Below are 21,166 nucleotides of genomic sequence, written 5' to 3' on the forward strand. Positions count from 1 at the left end.
TAATCTACCAAAAAGTGAAGAAAAATTTAACAAAAATCTACCAAAATTACAAACAAACAACAATTTTTTGTCAAAACTTTATTTCTATTGAAAACTTTGTCAAAATTTTATTTCGATAGGAAATTTAATTTTATATAATTTAAATTTTATATAATTTATATAAATTTACTTTGAAATTTTAATTTCTATAGAAAATTTTGTCAAAATTTTATTTCTATAGAAAATTTTTGTCAAAATTTTATTTCAATAGAAAATTTTTGTCAAAATTTTATTTCCATGGAAAATTTTGTCAAAATATGATTTTTATAGAAAATTTTGTTAAAATTTTATTTCTATGGAAAATTTTGTCAAGATTTTATTTCTATAGAAAATTTTGTAAAAACTTTAACTCTATAGAAAAATTTGCAAAAATTTGTTTCCTTTAGAAAATTCTGTCAAAATTTTATTTCTATACGAAATTTTTCAAAATTTTATTTCTCTAAAAAAATTTTATTTCGATATAATATTATGTCAAAATTTTATTTCTAGAGAATATTATGTCAAAATTTTATTTTTATGGAAAATTTTGTCAAAATTTTATTTCTATAGAAAATTTTGCAAAATTTTATTTCTATAGAAAATTTGGTCAAAATTTTATTTCTATGGAAAATTTTGTCAAAATATGATTTTTATAGAAAATTTTGTTAAAATTTTATTTCTATGGAAAATCTTGTCAAGATTTTATTTCTATAGAAAATTTTGTAAAAAATTTATTTCTATAGAAAAATTTGCAAAAATTTTATTTCTATAGAAAATTTTTGTCAAAATTTTATTTCTATAGAAAATTTTGTCAAAATTTTATTTCTTTAAAAAAATGTCAAAATTTTATTTCTATATGATATTATGTCAAAATTTTATTTCTATATGGAAAATTTTCTCAAAATTTTATTTCTCTATGGAAAATTTTGTCAAAATATGATTTTTATAGAAAATTTTGTTAAAATTTTATTTCTATGGAAAATGTTGTCAAGATTTTATTTCTATAGAAAATTTTGTAAAAATTTTATTTCTATAGAAAAATTTGCAAAAAAATTTTTCCTTTAGAAAATGTTGTCAAAATTTTATTTCTATAGAAAATTTTGCAAAATTTTATTTCTATAGAAAATTTTGTCAAAATTTTATTTCTATAGAAAATTTGGTCAAAATTTTATTTCTATGGAAAATGTTGTCAAGATTTTATTTCTATAGAAAATTTTGTAAAAATTTTATTTCTATAGAAAAATTTGCAAAAATTTTATTCCTTTAGAAAATTTTGTCAAAATTTTATTTCTTTAAAAAAAAAAATGTCAAAATTTTATTTCTATATGATATTATGTCAAAATTTTATTTCTATATGGAAAATTTTCTCAAGATTTTATTTCTATATTGAAAATTTTGTCAAAATATGATTTTTATAGAAAATTTTGTTAAAATTTTATTTCTATGGAAAATTTTGTCAAGATTTTATTTCTATAGAAAATTTTGTAAAAATTTTATTTCGATATAATATTATGTCAAAATTTTATTTCTAGAGAATATTATGTCAAAATTTTATTTCTATAGAAAATTTTGTCAAAATTTTATTTCTATGGAAAATTTTGTCAAAATTTTATGTTTATAGAAAATTTTCAAAATTTTTTTTTATAGTAAATTTTCTCAATATTTTACTTCTATGGAAAATTTTCTCAAAATTTTATTTCTATAGAAAATTTTGCAAAATTTTATTTCCATAGAAAATTTGGTCAAAATTTTATTTCTATGGAAAATTTTGTCAAAATATGATTTTTATAGAAAATTTTGTTAAAATTTTATTTCTATGGAAAATGCTGTCAAGATTTTATTTCTATAGAAAATTTTGTAAAAAATTTATTTCTATAGAAAAATTTGCAAACATTTTATTCCTTTAGAAAATTTTGTCAAAATTTTATTTCTATTGGAAATTTTTCAAAATTTTATTTCTATAAAAAATGTTGTCAAAATTTTATTTCTATGAAAAATTTTGTCAAAATATGATTTTTATAGAAAATTTTGTTAAAGATTTTATTTCTAACGAAATTTTTCAAAATTGTTTTTCTATAAAAAAATGTCAAAATTTTATTTCGATATAATACTATGTCAACATTATTTCTATATTATGTCAAAAATTTATTTCTATGGAAAATTTTGTCAAAATTTTATTTCTATGGAAAATTTTGTTAAAATTGTTAGTCTTTAGAAAATTTTGACAAAATTTTTATTCTATAGAAAATTTTGTCAAAATTTTATTTCTTTAGAAAATTTTTGTCAAAATTTTATTTCTGTGGAAATTTTTGTCAAAATATGATTTTTATAGAAAATTTTGTTAATTTTTTTTTTCTATGGAAAATGTCAAGATTTTATTTCTATAGAAAATTTTGTCAAAATGTTATTTCTATAGGAAATTTTTCAAAATTGTTTTTCTATAAAAAAATTTTATTTCGATATAATATTATGTCAACATTATTTCTATATTATGTCAAAATTTTATTTCTATGGAAAATTTTGTTAAAATTGTTAGTCTATAGAAAATTTTGTCAACATTTTTATTCTATAGAAAATTTTGTCAAAATTTTATTTCTATAGAAAAATTTTGTCAAAATTTTATTTCTATGGAAAATTTTGTCAAAATATGATTTTTATAGAAAATTTTGCTAAATTTTTTGTCTATGGAAAATGTTGTCAAGATTTTATTTCTATAGAAAATTTTGTAAAAATTTTAGTTGTAAAGAAAATTTTGAAAAAATGTTTTTCCTTTAGAAAAATTTGTCAAAATTTTATTTCTATAGGAAATTTTGCAAAATTTTTTTTCTATAGAAAATTTTGTCAAAATTTTATTGCTATAGAAAATTTTTGTCAAAATTTTATTTCTATAGAAAATTTTGTCAAAATTTTATTTCTAGGCAAATTTTATCAAAATTTTATTTTTATGGAAAATTTTGTCAAAATTTTATTTCTATAGAATATTATGTCAAAATTTTATTTCTATAGAATATTATGTCAAAATTTTATTTCTATAGAAAATTTTGTCAAAATTTTATTTCTATAGAAAATTTTTGTCAAAATTTTATTTCGTTTTGTTTGTTATTGTTGGCTTCTCTTCAATCGTTATTGTTGTTTTTGATCTCAGCTTAAAGCCATGCATTGACTAAACTACAAGTGTAGCTTAACCAACAGAGGAAAAGTATGCTTGTCAAATTTATTTGGGCAAAGCCCTATAGACTGCAAGATGGTTGGATGTACAGCTGTTTCGGAATTACCACATTCCTCATCAGCATCCTCTACTTGCAGCAAAACTATCAACCAATTATCAGAATAAATTCGGGTAATTCACTCAACCCAAAGTGAACTACACTTGAACCTCCCGAAAAAGGGTTTGATAGTCGGCTACTGCCTAAACAAATTTGCCAGCATATCTCTTTTCCTTTGCCAAACTCAAATCATCGATTTGAATGTATTTGGCAGGGTTTGTTTTTGAGCGTGCTTCCTCTATCTTCATTCGTTTTGTTTGTTATTGTTGGCTTCTCTTCAATCGTTATTGTTGTTTTTGATCTCAGCCGACTATCAAACCCTTTTTCGGGAGGTTCAAGTGTAGTTCACTTTGGGTTGAGTGAATTACCCGAATTTATTCTGATAATTGGTTGATAGTTTTGCTGCAAGTAGAGGATGCTGATGAGGAATGTAGTAATTCCGAAACAGCTGTACATCCAACCATCTTGCAGTCTATAGGGCTTTGCCCAAATAAATTTGACAAGCATACTTTTCCTCTGTTGGTTAAGCTACACTTGTAGTTTAGTCAATGCATGGCTTTAAGCTGAGATCAAAAACAACAATAAAATTTTATTTCTATAGAAAATTTTGTCAAAATTTTATTTCTATGGCAAATTTTATCAAAATTTTATTTTTATGGAAAATTTTGTCAAAATTTTATTTCTATAGAATATTATGTCAAAATTGTATTTCTATAGAAAATTTTCTCGACATTTTATTTCTATAGAAAATTTTGTTAAAATTTTATTTCCATAGAACATTTTGTCAACTTGTTTTTTAAAGAAACCTTTGTCAAAATTTTATTTCTATAGAAAATTTTGCAAAATTTTATTTCTATAAAAAATTTTGTCAAAATTTTATTCTATAGGAAATTTCGATTTTCTTAAGATTTGTATTTATGTGGTTTAAACACTTTATAAGAGAAATAATATAAAAACTTTTTTCGTTTTATACAAATTTCTCACCATATTGATGTTTATGTGTTTGTTTGTTTTTTTTTACTTCATCACTACCTGTATTAAATTGTTTATTTAATCAATAAGGTCACATAGTGTTAGCGCCATCTAGGCTGCCATAAATAAGCTTCACGTTGATTATCAATGCCAACAACCCTAATAGGTTATGCCTTTGTCCATAGCAACAGGGTGTTTCAAAGAAAATGCATGTGTTTTATCCAAATTTTATGTGTATGCAAAAGGAAATAAAAATACTTATTTTTATTTTGTTTAAAACAATCAAATCGCCACATCTTCTATTAGACTAACCACATGTTTCTTAATTGTTGCGATAACCTTTGACGAGTACAAGTTCAAATAGTTGATAACAATACAAAAATCCTCTATTGGAATCTCTGGTCGTTCAATGCAAATGACAAAAATTATTGTCATTTCTCGCGGCAACAGACTAGAATTGTTTCACATTCGGTGGTGGTGTTCGTGGTGTGAAGTTGATTTCGGATAGTTGCGAGTGTAAAGAAATCCCAAATTAGCCGACAAAAATGGTTTTGATTGCTAAATTTGCCCGTGTCCTGCAACAATCACAAAAGGTTTTGCATTCATCGCTAAGTCTACAACAAAACTTTAGACAATTCAGTGTATCGGCATTATTGAATGCAGGTGAGAATCAATAGTAGCAAATTAAAAGAAATGTCAGATAACATCGTTGTTTTATGCAACACCAACTATGGCCAAGGGAGCAACAACAAGGCATGCTGTTTATCGAACAGCTGATTGTTGTTGTATGTGTGTGTTTTTAGCGTTCTCTATAAGAGCAGTGTTGCCAAGGGTCTTATATTTAAATATTACATTTTTTTCCTTCTACAGAACGTCGTTATACCGAAAAACACGAATGGGTTTCCGTTGAAGGTAATACCGGATCCGTTGGTATTTCCAAATATGCCCAAGAGGCCTTGGGTGATGTTGTCTTTGCCCAATTACCTGATCCCGGCACAGTTTTCAAGCAAGGTGATGAATGTGGTGCCTTGGAAAGTGTAAAAGCAGCCAGTGAAGTTTATTCTCCAGTGAGTGGAGAAGTAACGGAAAAGAACACAAAAGTCGAAGACAGTCCTGGATTAATCAACAGTCACACTTACACAGATGGTAATTATTTAAAATTGATTTAAGGGTAGTTCCTGAAATTATTCTATGGAACAAATACACGACAATGTCCCACATCCTTAAAAAATGTCTGGCCATATATGTGATCTATTCCATCTGCTGGTGGGGGCACCAGGAGTTTTCATCTTCGAGTTTGGCCTCTGAAATCAAAAATAAATCTCTAAAAACAGAATAACGATTTGTTATCTCCAATAATCCATTTGAAAGAATAAAAAATTTGTGAAAAGTTGCTTTTGGGGTATTCCCCATTATATTTTAATAAAATTTGGTATAATTGTATGCTGCCTTTCACAGATTTAGTTTTGATTTTAACGGCTAAACTGGAACTTAATACCAGGGCTGTGGATCTGAGCCAATTAAAAAATTAAAATTAATCACATTTGTATGGCAAAATCCAGTGATGTCAACTCCGTAAAGTCAAAAAGCTCAAAAAATATATAATAAATTCCAACATACCGCCTCTCACCACAAAAACTACTAAATCCAGCTAAAATTCAATGCTCTACTCAAAAAAAAAAAAAGAAAGAAAAAAATTCCAAAGATTTTAGACCGCTTGAATATTTTTTATTAAGTCATGAATCTCTATTAAAGTGTACACCTTGCTCAGTTTGAAAGTTTTCATGCAATTCATTTTGTTCTGTAATGTCTTTCAAATTTCAACTTTTTTTCTAAAAAGAAAAACAATCTTATTAAATTTGGAAATATTAATGTTTGGAGGGAGTCTATTTCAATTATAAGTGCTTTGTGAATTTAATATAAATGTTTTTAATGACATCTTTGTCAAGTTTATAAATTCTGCACTCGTCGCTAGACTTTTCAAAAGAATACTCTAAATATCAATATCGTCAATTAAACTTAATACTGTTCAAATTGGAAAAAAGCACCAAAAGCACTAAATGAAAATGTCAGAAAGCACCAGGTTGGTTGTAGTCGAAAAACGAAAAAAAAATCGGTGATAAAAGTGGTAATTTTTTCGACATTTTTGCGGTTTTGAACATTTTATAATATACCATGTACGCAACACATTGTATTTAAAGGGTGGTTAAAATTTCAAGGGCCGATGTTGATTTTGAATAAAACACAAACTATTAAGGAAATTATTGTATTTTTTTTTTTATTATGATATATTGGTATTACTCAATTATGTATGGAACAAAATATCGGCCAAATGGGCGCCGCGACCTCGGTGGCACACCTTCATCCGATGGTCCAAATATTCGATGACGCTGAGGCATAATGGAGGTTCTATGCCGTTAATGTGCCGAATTATCTCATCCTTTAGCTCTTGAATTGTTGCTGGCTTATCGACGTACACCTTTTCTTTCAAATAACCCCAAAGAAAGAAGTCCAACCGTGTCAAATCACATGATCTTGGCGGCCAATTGACATCGCCATTAGTGTGTAAATATAACCATAGCGATAGGCGGTAGGCGAACACTTATTTACGTGTATTTCTTATGGGAAGCCCAAAATCCGCGACGGAATACCGTGACGGCTAGCGGCGTGTCGCTAAATTAAAACTTATTCTAACTCCTTGGCGAAAACTGGTGTTGCCATCGCTTATCAATTTTTATACCCTCCACCATAGGATGGGGGTATATTAACTTTGTCATTCCGTTTGTAACACATCGAAATATTGCTCTAAGACCCCATAAAGTATATATATTCTGGGTCGTGGTGAAATTCTGAGTCGATCTAAGCATGTCCGTCCGTCCGTCCGTCTGTCCGGCTGTCCGTCCGTCTGTGGAAATCACGCTAACTTCCGAACGAAATAAGCTATCGACTTGAAACTTGGCACAAGTAGTTGTTATTGATGTAGGTCGGATGGTATTGAAAATCGGCCATATCGGACCACGTTTACGTATAGCCCCCATATAAACCGATCCCCAAATTTGGCTTGGGGAGCCTCCCGGAGCAGCAAAATTCATCCGATCCGGTTGAAATTTGGTACCTGATGTTAGTATACGGCCTCTAACAACCATGCAAAAATTGGTCCATATCGGTCCATAATTATATATAGCTCCCATATAAACCGATCCCCAGATTTGATCTCCGGAGCCTCTTGGAGGAGCAAAATTCATCCGATCCGGTTGAAATTTAGTACGTGGTCTTAGTATACGGTCTCTAATACCCATGCAAAAATTGGTCCATGTCGGTCCATAATTATATATAGCCCCCATATAAACCGATCCCCAGATTTGACCTCCGGAGCCTCTTGGAGGGGAAAAATTCATCCGATCCGGTTGAAATGTGGTACCTGATGTTAGTATACGGTCTCTAACAACCATGCAAAAATTGGTCCATATCGGTCCATAATTATATATAGCCCCCATATAAACCGATCCCCAGATTTGACCTCCGGAGCCTCTTTGAGGGGCAAAATTCATCCGATCCTGTTGAAATTTGGTACCTGATGTTAGTATACGGCCTCTAACAACCATGCAAAAATTGGTCCATATCGGTTCATAATTATATATAGCTCCCATATAAACCGATCCCCAGATTTGAACTCCGGAGCCTCTTGGAGGAGCAAAATTCATCCGATCCAATTGAAATTTAGTACGTGGTGTTAGTATATAGTCTCTAACAACCATGCAAAAATTGGTCCATATCGGTTCATAATTATATATAGCAAAAATCATCCGATGCGGTTGAAATTTGGTACATTTTGTCAATATATGGCCTCTAACAGCCATGTAAAAATTGGTCAATATCGGTCTTTAGTTATATATAGCCGATGACTTATTACACAAAAATTGGTCCATATCGCCAAAAATAATCTACCAAAACTTTATTTCCATAGAAAATTTTGTCAAATTTTATTACTATAGAAATTTGTTTCAAAATTTCATTTCTATAGAAAGTTTTGTCAAACGTTTATTTCTATAGAAATGTTTGTCAAAATTTTATTTTTATAGAAAATTTTGTAAAAAATTTATTTCTGTAGAAAATTTTGTCAACATTTTATTTCTATACAAAATTTTGTCAACATTTTACTTCCATAGAAAATTTTGTCAACATTTTATTTCTATATTTTGTCAAGTTTTTATTTCTATAGAAAATTTTGTCAAAATTTTATTTCTATAGAAAATTTTGTAAAGTTTTCATTTTTATAGAAAATTTTGTCAATCTATATTATATACGTATTTAATCGGCCTTTTTTTGTTTAATATATACCCCGTATGGGCTAACTTACAATTTAGAAGACAGTGTTAAAAAGTTTTACGATACCTTGCCATCGGCAAGTGTTATCGCAACCCAAGTAATTCGATTGTGGATGACAGCCTTTAGTAGAAGTTCCTACGCAATCCATGGTGGAGGGTACATAAGATTCGGCCTGGCCGAACTTACGGCCGTATATACTTGTTTTAACTCACCACTAGGAATTGCTGTTGCCTGGACACGTGTAGATTATTTTTTTCTTGAAATAACTCAACAAATAACAAGCCATTGTATGTTTTTATTCAACTTCATTGTTTAATATTGTCAAAGCATGCTGTATTGACAACAAAAAACGCTAGGAAACGTGAAAAAGGGAATTATTCGCCGTCAAGCTTATTGTATTTGCCGTTGCGGCAAAAATGTTTCGCCTACCGCCTATCGCTATGGTTATATTTACACACTTACGTGAGATAACACGGCCATTGAATTTGTTGCGCAAAAGAGCCATTGTTTCGTTAGCTGTGTGGCAAGTGGCACCGTCCTGCTGAAACCACATATCGTCCACATCCATATCTTCCAATTCGGGCCATAAAAAGTTCGTTATCATCTCACGATAGCGAACACCATTCACAGTAACTGCCTGACCGGCCTCATTTTGGAAAAATACGGCCCGATGATGCCGCCAGCCCATAAACCGCACCAAACAGTCACTCTTTGTGGGTGCATTGGTTTTTCGACAATCACTCTTGGATTCTTATTCGCCCAAATGCGGCCATTCTGTTTATTGACGAATCCACTGAGGTGAAAATGTGCCTTATCACTGAAGATGATTTTCTTCGAAAATTGATCATCCAATTTTGCCATTTCTTGAAACCATTTAACACGTTGTTGGATTGTGTATCTCTCCATGGTTCAAATTTAATAAGTCTGAAATAGAGAAATGTCAAATAAAATTCGGAAAAAAACTTGGCGTTAGGTGTGGTTCACATTCAACATCGGCCCTTACAATTTAACCACCCTTTAGATCTACATTTCAATACCATATCAAATCATTCAAAGTTGTTGAGTGTTTTATGTAAAAGTTTATGTTCCCATTCACCAATATTTAAAACTGACTCGATTTGGACAAAATTTTGTCAGACTTAAAATTTAAATCGGCTTACGACTTGGGGCGGAGCACTGTGTGTCGCAGGGTATACATATGGGAAATGTTTATGTTATAAATTTTTAGGCAATTTCGCAAAAATGCATTCATGATTTATCAGTCGATAGATATTTATTCGAGAGAGTTTTCATGTTAGGTTAGGTTAGGTGGCAGCCCGATGTATCAGGCTCACTTAAATTATTCAGTCCATTGCGATACCACATTGGTGAGAAGTTCACCAATGTGGTGCTGCACGATTCCATGTTAAGCTCAATGACAAGGGACCTCCTTTTTATAGCCGAGTCCGAACGGCATTCCACATTGCAGTGAAACCACTTAGAGAAGCTTTGAAACCCTAAAATGTCACCAGCATTACTGAGGTGGGATAATCCACCGCTGAAAAACTTTTATGGTGTTCGGTCGAAGCAGGAATCGAACCCGCGACCTTGTGTATGCAAGGCGGGCATGCTAACCATTGCACCACGGTGGCTCCCGAGTTTTCATGTTAGAAGTGAGTATCAGTAAGAAATAACATTTTCTATAGACACAAAATTTTGACAAAATTTTCTATAGAAATAAAATTTTGACAAAATTTTCTAGAGAAATAAGCTACAAATGTAGCTTAACCAACAGAGGAAAAGAATGTTTGTCAAATTTATTTGGGCAAAGCCCTATAGACTGCAAGATGGTTGGATGGACGCACGTTTCGGAATTACCACATTCCTCATCAGCATCCTCTACTTCCAGCAAAACTATCAACCAATTATCAGAATAAATTCAGGCAGTTTATTAAACCCAACAAAAACCACACTTGAACCCTCCGAAAAAAGGTTTTACATTGATAGCCGGCTTATGCCGAAATAAATTCGAAACAAACATAAGACAAAATTTTCTTTAGAAATAAAATTTTGACAAAATGTTCTATAGAAATAAAATGTGGACCAAATTTTCTATAGGAATAAAATTTTGACAAAATTTTCTTTAGAAATGAAATTTTGACAAACTTTTCTATAGAAATAAAATGTGGACAAAATTTTCTATAGAAAGAAAATTTAAAGAAATTTTTCTAGAGAAATAAAATTTTGAAAAAATTTTCTTTAGAAATAAAATTTTGACAAACTTTTCTATAGAAATAAAATGTGGACAAAATTTTCTATAGAAATAAAATTTAACGAAATTTTTCTAGAGAAATAAAGTTTTGACAAAATTTTCTTTAGAAATAAAATTTTGACAAAATATTCTATAGAAGTAAGATGTGGACAAAATTTTCTTTAGAAATAAAATTTTGACAAATTTTTCTAGAGAAATAAAATTTTGACAAAATTTTTTAGAGAAATAAAATTTTGACAAAACTTTCTATAGAAATAAAATTTGACAAAATTTTCTATAAAAATACAATTTTGACAAAATTTTCTATACAAATAAAATTTTGACAAAATTTTCTATACAAATAAAATTTGACAAAATTTTCTAGAGAAATAAAATTTTGACAAAATGTTCCATAGAAATAAAATTTTGTCAAAATTTTTTATAGAAATAAAATGTTGATAAAATTTGCTATAGAAATAAAATTTTGACAAAATTTTCTATAGAAATAAAATTTTGACAAAATTTTCTATAGAAATAAAATTTTGACAAAATTTTCTATAGGAATAAAATTTTGACAAAATTTTCTATAGAAATAACATTTTGACAAAATTTTCTATAGAAATAAAATTTTGTCAAAGTTTTCTATAGAAATAAAATTTTGGCAACATTTTCTTTAGAAATAAAATTTGGAGAAAATTTTCTTTAGGAATAAAATTTTGTCAAAACTTTCTATAGAAATAAAATTTTGTCAAAATTTTCTATAGAAATAAAATTTTGTCAAAATTTTCTATAGAAATAAAATTTTGATAAAATTTTCTATAGAAATAAAATTTTGATAAAATTTTCTATAGAAATAAAATTTTGACAAAATTTTCTATAGAAATAAAATTTTGACAAATTTTTCTATGGAAATAAAATGTTGACAAAATATTCTATAGAAATAAAATTTTGACAAAATTTTCTATAGAAATAGAATTTTACCAAAATTGTTCTATAGAAAAAGAATTTTACCAAAATTGTTCTATAGAAATAACATTTTGACAAAATTTTCTGCCAATCTTCGACGTATGTAAATAGCTATAAGGTTCGAAATATATTAAAATGGATCGATTCAGCCCATCTGCTAGTCTAGGATACATAAAATAATCTCCATAATTGAAAGTTGCGTTTCAGTTACAGTCATACCGCACATTGATCGAATGAATAACACAATGGAATCTAATTTGCGTAAAAACTTCTTTTGTTACAAAAATTTAAAGTGTTTTAAAAAAATTTAGTTTTGCCGGAGTCGGAGTCGAGCAAAATTTTTACGACTCCAACCCAGCAAAATCTTCAGACTCCGACTCCTTTTCCTTTCTTCGGGAGGTTCAAGTGTAGTTCGCTTTGGGTATAGTGAATTACCAGAATTTATTCTGATAATTAGTTGATAGTATTGCTGCAAATATAGGATGATGATGAGGAAGGTAATTCCGAAACAGCTGTCCATCCAACCGTCTTGCAGTCTATAGGGCTTTGTCCAAATAAATAAATTTTATATAAAATGTATTTAAAATTTCAGGCATATCGGATTAAAACTGTGACTTCTTGGCTTAAAACTTTGACTTCTGGCTATACAGCCAGACAGACATACATAATTCGGATCAAGAATCTATACATGGTCGCGAAACCGGTTTCAAATGGAAATTTAGCAGTATTCAGCATCCTATATTTGCAGCAAAACTATCAACCAATTATCAGAATAAATTCTGGTAATTCACTATACCCAAAGCGAACTACACTTGAACCTCCCGAAGAAAGGAAAAGGAAAAAATTTGCTAAGAAAAATGAGATATTACCATGTTCGATAAGCATCAGATCATATAACAATTGCTAAAATTATTTTTGTTTTTTACATGAATAGTTAAAGAAACCTAAATATCAAAAAAAAATTACTATTTCGCTCGATTATGCGAACTTAGTATGGCCTTTAGGGAAATCCATACCTATCACATTGGTTTCATTTTACTAAAATTTACTTTACGTTTATCGACCACATGGCTTCAAGTTTATTGAGCAAATAAAAAAAACTAAATTTCAAATCTATACCAAAATTCGCATTTGTTTTGTGTGTTTTTTTGTCCCTCGCCAAAAATCTAAAATTAATTAAATTTTTGTTGTTGGAGAAAAACTTTTATTTAATTCATTTTTCTTTTACAGGTTGGCTATTCAAAATCAAACTATCCAATGCATCTGAAGTGGATAAACTGATGACTGAAGACCAATATAATAAATTCCTCGAAGAAGCTGACCATTAGCATCATATCGCCACCACACATCATCAGTTACATAAGTGTTTTGAAGAAAAAGTTTGTCATTCGTTTTCTTTTTTTTTTGCACTACATAATTTAAAGTTCAAAATAAAACAATCTACGCTCGATGAGTGTTAGTCTAATCTAATTTACTTGTTATTCTAATTACTTACGTATATAAATATACTTGTTGTTTTATTCTTTTTTCAATGTATTTAATAGTAGAATTATGCTTCTATAATAAATTGTATATTTGAAAGTAAACAATTCAATATTTTGTAAAACATATTTAGTAAGAGAGATAAGAAATGTTGGAGAATGAACCCATGTCATTGCACAAAAAACAACAATAGCATGTACGGAAGTGGAAAGTAATATAGATACAGTGATTAAATAAAATAGTGGAGGTCAAGGTAGCAGGGCTTAATTTCAATGAAATGTCTATAACATCAATAAGATGAGAAGAGATTTTTCATTGAATATTTTGAATATTTGTTACTTAGAGTATGACCTAATATCCCCTGAATAACCTAGTCAGAACAAAGCATTTTCTTATGGAAATGAAATCAGCCTTTTCATTTATATAATTTATCAATGATTATGTTACTTTGTTAAATTATGTTACATTTGTTAAAGGACACAAAAAATGGTCCTCATCCAGTTTTAAGCATAGTTGTTTTTCTCTCGGAACCACTGTGCTGTGGTTCGACATGACCCAATATTTCGATGTGTTACACACAGAATGACAAATTATGGTGGATGGTATACAAATTCAATCAATATTTTTTAGAAAGAGACAGAAATTAATTTCTTTCTTAAGCCCGGTATGCACCCCTAACGCAATGTCCGCTACCCATAAGAAATGCGTTGCTATATATTTGCTAAAGAAAGTTTGGTCAAAATTTGGTTTACATTTTGCTGTTGCATGCAACAGGAATTTTCGTAAAATGATTCGCAATTAATTCCTTGGGACTTTCCATCTATTATTTGACAAAACTTGATAAATATATAACCGTCTTCATATATATTTTTGTACTTATAATTTAGTGTTTTGGTTGAAAAATCGATCATAGTCCTCCCTTTTAAGGTGAGTTCTATCCACCCATCTACGTGCAGAATTGTATTGTCACTCGAGCTAAAATTAATCTATCAAAATTCTGAGAAAATTTTACCAAACAAACAATCTTATTTTGCAAAATTTTATTTCTATAGGAAATTTTGCAAAATTTTATTTCTATAGGAAATTTTGCAATATTTTATTTCTATAGGAAATTTTGCAAGATTTTATTTCTATAGGAAATTTTGCAAAATTTTATTTTTAGAGAAATATTTGTCTTTTTTTACTTTTATTTCTATAGAAAATTTCTGTCAAAATTTTATTGCTATAGGAAAATTTGTCAAAATTTTATTGCTATAGGATATTTTTTTAAAATCTTATTTCTATAGGAAATTTTGTTAAAATTTTATTTCTATATATTTTTTCAAAAATTAATTTCTCTGTCAAAATTTTATTGCTATAGGAAAATTTATTAAAATTTTATTGCTATAGGATATTTATTTAAAATTGTATTTCTATAGGAAATTTTGTTTTTTTCTGTCAAAATTTTATTGCTATAGGAATTTTTTTTTTAAATTTTATTTCTATAGAAAAATTTGTAGAAATGTTATTTCTATAGGAAATTTTTGTTCAATTTTTATTTTTATAGAACATTTTTTCAAAATTTTGCTTCTATAGAAAATGTTGTTAAATTTTTATAGAAATTTCTGTCAAAATGTTATTGCTATAGGAAAATTTGTTAGAATTGTTAGAATATTTCTATAGAAAAATTTGTAAAAATTTTATTTCTATATGAAATTTTGTCATAGTTTTTTTTTTTTGTCTATAGGAAATTTTTGTTCAATTTTTATTTTTACAGAAAATTTTTTCAAAATTTTATTTCTATAGAAAATGTTGTTAAATTTTTATAGAAAATTCTGTTAAAATTTTATTGCTATAAATAAATTTCTATAGAAAATTTTTTCAAAATTTTATTTTTATAGGATTTTTTTCAAAATTTTTACAATTTTGTAAAAAACACTTTTTCTATAGAAAATTTTCTCCAAAAATTTTTTCGATAGAAAATTTAGTCAAAATTTTATTTCAGTAGGAAATTTTGTCAATATTTTATTTCTATAGAAAATTTTGTTTATATTTTATTTTTATAGAAAATTTTGTCAATAAAAGTTTTGTTTTTCTGTCAAAATTTTATACCTACCCGTGTAAAAATTGGGGGATCTGATTTGATATGGTTAGATCTGAGCCAAGATATGGTCAGATCTGAGCAGATCCGAAAAATGGTTATATCTGGTCAGATCTAAATAATATGAAATTGGATCTGATCAGATCTCAAAAATGAGACACATCTAATCAGATCTAATTTGATATAATTGTATATTATTTGATACAATTGTATCTTTCGAGATCTTTCAACACATAAAAGCCCATAATTTGTATATAAAATGAGATCAATTGTTTTATTTAATAATACAGACAAAAAGTATGTGCATAATAAATATGTTTAATTTAAATTGATCCATCAAAGCTATTTAAGAGTATTGACAGTTGAGTTAGAGTGTTGTCCAAGGGTTTTTTCGTTTGTTTCTTCTGCTTTGGACTTAGACACGCGACTAAAGTATTACAGCGTTAAGGTGGGTATTAAGTTCGAGTTTAGCCGCTAAAATCGTCATTTTTTCACGATTACTTTTCTTTAATAATCCATTTTAAGGAATATAAACTTTGTGAAAATTTACTTTGGGATATTCCCCATCAAGTTATAATGAAATCTGCGACAAATATGTATAATTTTATGACGTTTTCTACTCATTTAGTTTTCACTTTAGTGAAAATTAGAGGCTAAACTCGAACTTAATACCCACCTTTAAGGCAATCTGCAATGAAATTAAGTAAAAAAAAAAACAATTATTAAACAAATATAGGAATAAACAAATATGGGAATATATTGAACTATGTAAGCAAGTATTAGTATTGTTTTGGATCATTCTTCTTTAAGTTGCAATAAAAATTGCCATATAATTTTATGTTGCTTTTAATACTCACATTTAAAGTGTATTCTGGATTAGGTTAGGTATAGCGATAGGCTGTTATTTTAGGGTCATACATACTATTCAGACCATCATGACATCACAGTGATCAACATCTCACTTATCACTGACTGCTGCTCGATTCAATAATTAGCTCAATAACATGGGACCTCCTTGCTATAATCGAGTCCTATCGGCATTTCACGTTGCGCTAAAACAACTTAGAGAATCTTTGAAGCTGAAATGTCACCAACATTACTGCGAGGAGATAATCCACCGCCGAAATAATTTTTGGTGTTGGTCGGAACTGGGATTGAACCCGTGACCTTTTGAATGCAAGGCGGGCATGTTAACCAGTACACCACTGAGGTTTCCTTTTTTTCCAAATCTAGAAAATAGTAAAACAATATGAAAATGACTACTAAGGAAATAACAAATACAATCTACTTACCTACATAATCTCCGCAATAAAGGAAACGAACACATTTAAAACAATTATATTAAATTTCTTAATTTTCTCAGCTAGTCTGGCGTTAAATTTGTTTCGAAGTGATGCCCCTGACGGCGTTGACATTTGACATAATGGCATTGAGGTTTAGACGTGTATTTCAAAAATCTTTTTAACTTGTTCATGATTTTTTTTTTTATATTTTGGACCGTATTTAACCCCATATATAGTCAGAAATGATGTTATATCTACCATATCTTATTAGATATAGTGCTATATATGGTCCTATCCAAGCATATATTATTAGATATGCCAGATATAATTAGATATTATACTATATATGATGAGATCTGCAATTATATCTAACCAGAACTAGCACCATATATAGCATATCTGTGCATATCTAATTATGTCTGAACCAATATCTGAACAGATCCAATTAGACCCAATTTGATATTATTAGATAGGATTGGATCCTCCAATTTTTACACGGGTATAGGAAATTTTGTTAAAATTTTATTTCTATAGAAAATTTTGTAAAAATGTTATTTCTATAGGAAATTTTGTCATAATGTTATTTCTATAGGAAATTTTTGTTAAATTTTTATTTTTATAGAAAAATTTTTCAAAATTTTATTTCTATAGAAAATGTTGTTAAATTTTTATAGAAAATTTTGTCAAAATTTTATTGCTATAGGAAAATTTGTTAGAATTTTATTGCTATAGGATCCCAGCAAAAAAAGCGTTGCCAAAAAAGTAGTGAAGATGTTCTTTTTGGATCCGGAAGTGGTGCAAATTTGACGCAGAAGCGATGAATTTAATATGGGCTTGTCATTGCACTGAATTTGTATCACTTTTTTAGGTGTGATCCGAATTCAATGTTTTGGATGTAAACCAACAAATACTAATAATATTTTGTAAAATAAATTATTTTTATAATTTTTTATAATTTTTCATGGATTCTAACGCTTGTCGGAAACATTTGACCTCTAATATTTTCCAAAAATTCACAATTTTGTCAGATTGGAGTTACCATTTTTTTCGACAAAATTTAAATGATTTGTGAATTCTTACTCTGTTTTTAAGATATTTGAAACAAAAAAGTTAAAATTACCCATTAAAAGTATGAAAAAACTTCCTGGGTAGTTAAAGAACATCATTGGGAGTGCATCTTCTGGAAGTGCTTTTAAAGTTGTGCCTTCGGAAGAACTTCCAAATTTTTTTGCTGGGATATTTTGTTAAAATTTTATTTCTATATTTTTTTCAAAAACTAATTTAGATACAAAATTTTATCAAAATTTTATATTTATAGGATTTTTTTTTTCAAAATTTAATTTCTATAGAAAATTTTGTAAATTTTTTTCCGATAGAAAATGTCAACATTTTATTTCTATAGGAATTTTTTATTGAAAATTTTTCTGTATTTTACTTCTGTAAAATTTTTGCTATCAAAATTGTATATAGAAAATGTCAAATTTGTTTCCATTGAAAATTTTTGGCAAAATTTTATATCTAAAGGAAATTTTGTCAAAATTTTATATCTAAAGGAAATTTTGTGAAAATTTTATATCTCTAGGAAATTTTGTCACTTTTAAGGTGAATACTAGTAGCTTTTCCACCAAAAATCTACGTACAAAATTGTATGGGAAGCACGGTTGCCATTTGAGCCAAAAATAATCTACCACAATTGGGAGAAAATCTTACTAAAATATCTTATTTTGCAAAATTTTATATCTATGGGAAATTTTGTTAAAATTTTATTTCTGTAGGAAATTTTGTCAAAATTTTAGTTCTATAGAAAATTTTGTTAAATTTTTATTTTTATAGAAAATTTTGTCAATTTCTGTCATAAATTTTATTGCTATAGGAAATTTTGTTAAAATTTTATTGCTGTAGGAATATTTTGTTAAAATTTTATTTCTATTTATTTTTTCAAAAATTAATTTCTATAGAACATTTTGTCAAAATTTTTTTTCTATAAAAAATTTTGTCAATTTTTTTTTTTGATAGAAAATTTTGTCAAAATTTTAAATCTATAGACAATTTTTAATGAAAATTTTGTCAACATTTTATTTCTATAAAATTTTTTTCAAAAAATAATTTTTATATAAAAATTTTAGTTATATAGAAAATTTTGTTAAATTTTTATTTTTATAGAAAATTTTGTCAATTTCTGTCATAAATTTTATTGCTATAGGAAATTTTGTTAAAATTTTATTGCTATAGGAATATTTTGTTAAAATTTTATTTCTATTTATTTTTTCAAAAATTAATTTCTATAGAACATTTTGTCAAAATTTTTTTTCTATAGAAAATTTTGTCAATTTTTTTTTTTTGATAGAAAATTTTGTCAAAATTTTAAATCTATAGACAATTTTTAATGAAAATTTTGTCATAATTTTATTTCTATACAATTTTTTTCAAAACATAATTTTTATATAAAATTGTTCAGTATTTTATTTCTGTACATTTTTATACCCTGCGCCACACTGTGGAACAGGGTATTATAAGTTAGTGCATATGTTTGCAACACCCAGAAGGAGACGAGATAGACACATGGTGTATTTGGCAAAAATGCTCAGGGTGGGCTCTTGAGTCGATATAGCCATGTCCGTCTGTCCATGAACACATTTTTGTAATCAAAGTCTAGGTCGCAGTTTTAGTCCAATCGACTTGAAATTTGGCACAAGTATGTGCTTTGGCTCAAAATAGAACCCTATTGATTTTGGAAGAAATCGGTTCAGATTAGTCCGATATGGACTAATACCGTCCCAGAAACCAGAGTTTTAACCTAATTTGCTTAAAATTTTTCACAAGAAGAACAATTAGTACTATAGTCAAGTGTGCCAAATTTTATTGAAATCGGTTCAGATTTAGATATAGCTCCCATATATATCTTTCGCCCGATATGGACTTATATGGCCCCAGAAGCCAGAGTTTTGGCCCAATTTGGTTGAAATTTTGCACTAGGAGTACAATTAGTAGTGTAGTCAAGTGTGCCAAATTTTATTGAAATCGGTTCAGATTTAGATATAGCTCCCATATATATGTTTTTCTGATTTCGACAAAAATGGTCAAAATACCAACATTTTCTTTGTAAAATCGCCACTGCTTAGTCGAAATGTTGTAAAAATGACTCTAATTTTCCTAAACTTCTAATACATATATATCGAGCGATAAATCATAAATAAACATTTGCGAAGTTTCCTTAACATGTACAAAAAATATATTTTAGTTTTTTCCACCAAAAAGCTAATTTAGAAGACTCTTTTTGCCGTCGAAAAATGGTTGAGACATTATTATCGATTGTTTATATTTTCTGGCAATAAGAAATACAGGGCACAACCATGGCTGAATAAAGAGGTTGAATCACGATTACAAAAACAAAAAATTCAATATGTTGTTTACAATTTTAAGAAGTCAAAATCAGCTGATAAAAGAATCGTATGGCATTGGTAAAAGTGGCAATTATTTATTCTTTCAATTATCCTGAAAAAAAAATAATTCAAATCCAGAGAAAAATGAAGGTTCAAATTTAATTGCTTCACCTATGAGTGATTGTGAAGTGGATAATTCAGCCGAGGAATACCGATATGAGACAAATAAGACTATAATACCCACCAAAGTTAAGAATGGAAGCCAGTCAAATGGATCTTCGCCAGCTATTGACAAAAACAGTTCATGATGCAGTTTAAAAACTGATGTGCGTGGTATTTTGGAACTGGAATGTGTAATCAAGATACTAAAGTCATCTTCGAATAATTCTCCAGCTATGATGCGTGAGTTGGTTTTCCATGCATTTATTATGCAGTGTCATTTGGAGAGCTGCAACCACCATAAACATATGATTTTGACATCTTAAAATTTTGTCGAAATAAAAAAATTACAATCATATGGGCCCATTATTTAACCTTCTTGTTCAGCCATGGGCACAACTGTATTATTGCCACGAAAACGAAATTTCTACTAGAGGTTCTTACGCATCATACACAATATCACATACCAGGGAGAAATTTAGAGTTGGCAACATTGGCTAACTTGAAAGACAACTCTCCACTGGAGAGTATGCAGTGTCAAATATAAAACAGAGGACAATAGAGAGAATGGGTAATTGTTATTTATTTATATATAATTTGACTTAATTATGAACGAAAGTAGGATACAACTTAGAAAAATGAAGCTTAAATGGTAGTTTGCAAGAGGCTCATAAATATTAATAATGTCAAATGTTAACAAACAGTTTTATAAACTTATAAGAAATTGCATATCTTGAATGCGATCGAAGAGAAATGAAATCTCGAATGTCACTTACAGTACGGGTAATTCAAATTGGGCCATTGTGATATTAAGTTATGAGAATGTGATACACTTATTGATGAGACCTTATGTATAGATACTTGTGAAGTGAAATTTATGCGTAACATCCAAATGAATTTGGTGGCATATTGTACGCAAATGTATTACATGTACGTGATATTCACAGAAATATACAGTAGGTAACGGATATACAGTATCGTACAAAACATTTGCAACT

The 21,166-nt window shown here is 28.1% G+C and overlaps 2 protein-coding genes across 2 annotated transcripts in view; both read left to right on the plus strand.

Annotated features, from left to right (window-relative positions):
* The first annotated feature begins 4,697 nt into the window (after positions 1-4,697).
* ppl (glycine cleavage system H protein, mitochondrial) lies at positions 4,698-13,251 on the plus strand. The gene is made up of 3 exons (XM_075304469.1): positions 4,698-4,919; positions 5,127-5,402; positions 13,012-13,251. Exons 1-3 carry the CDS (start codon positions 4,802-4,804, stop codon positions 13,107-13,109), a joined length of 492 nt encoding a protein of 163 aa, XP_075160584.1. The 5' UTR covers positions 4,698-4,801; the 3' UTR covers positions 13,110-13,251.
* Positions 13,252-20,677: 7,426 nt separating this feature from the next.
* Positions 20,678-21,166, plus strand: part of AcCoAS (acetyl coenzyme A synthase) — a 58,126-nt gene continuing 57,637 nt past the window's right edge. The window contains exon 1 of the mRNA XM_075304006.1: positions 20,678-20,739. The gene's annotated coding sequence lies outside the window, so the exon portion shown is untranslated. The remainder of the gene's footprint in view (positions 20,740-21,166) is intronic.

The sequence above is a fragment of the Haematobia irritans genome, chromosome 4, assembly GCF_050003625.1.
Source record: "Haematobia irritans isolate KBUSLIRL chromosome 4, ASM5000362v1, whole genome shotgun sequence".
In the NCBI taxonomy this organism is placed as follows: Eukaryota; Metazoa; Arthropoda; class Insecta; order Diptera; family Muscidae; genus Haematobia; species Haematobia irritans.

What these genes read in the sequence shown, in the direction of transcription:
- ppl (XM_075304469.1), top strand. Translation starts at nt 4,802, where the DNA reads ATGGTTTTGATTGCTAAATTTGCCCGTGTCCTGCAACAATCACAAAAG. An exon ending in ATCGGCATTATTGAATGCAG is followed by an intron (nt 4,920 to 5,126) that starts GTGAGAATCAAT and finishes TTCCTTCTACAG; the next exon opens with AACGTCGTTATACCGAAAAA. An exon ending in CAGTCACACTTACACAGATG is followed by an intron (nt 5,403 to 13,011) that starts GTAATTATTTAA and finishes TTTCTTTTACAG; the next exon opens with GTTGGCTATTCAAAATCAAA.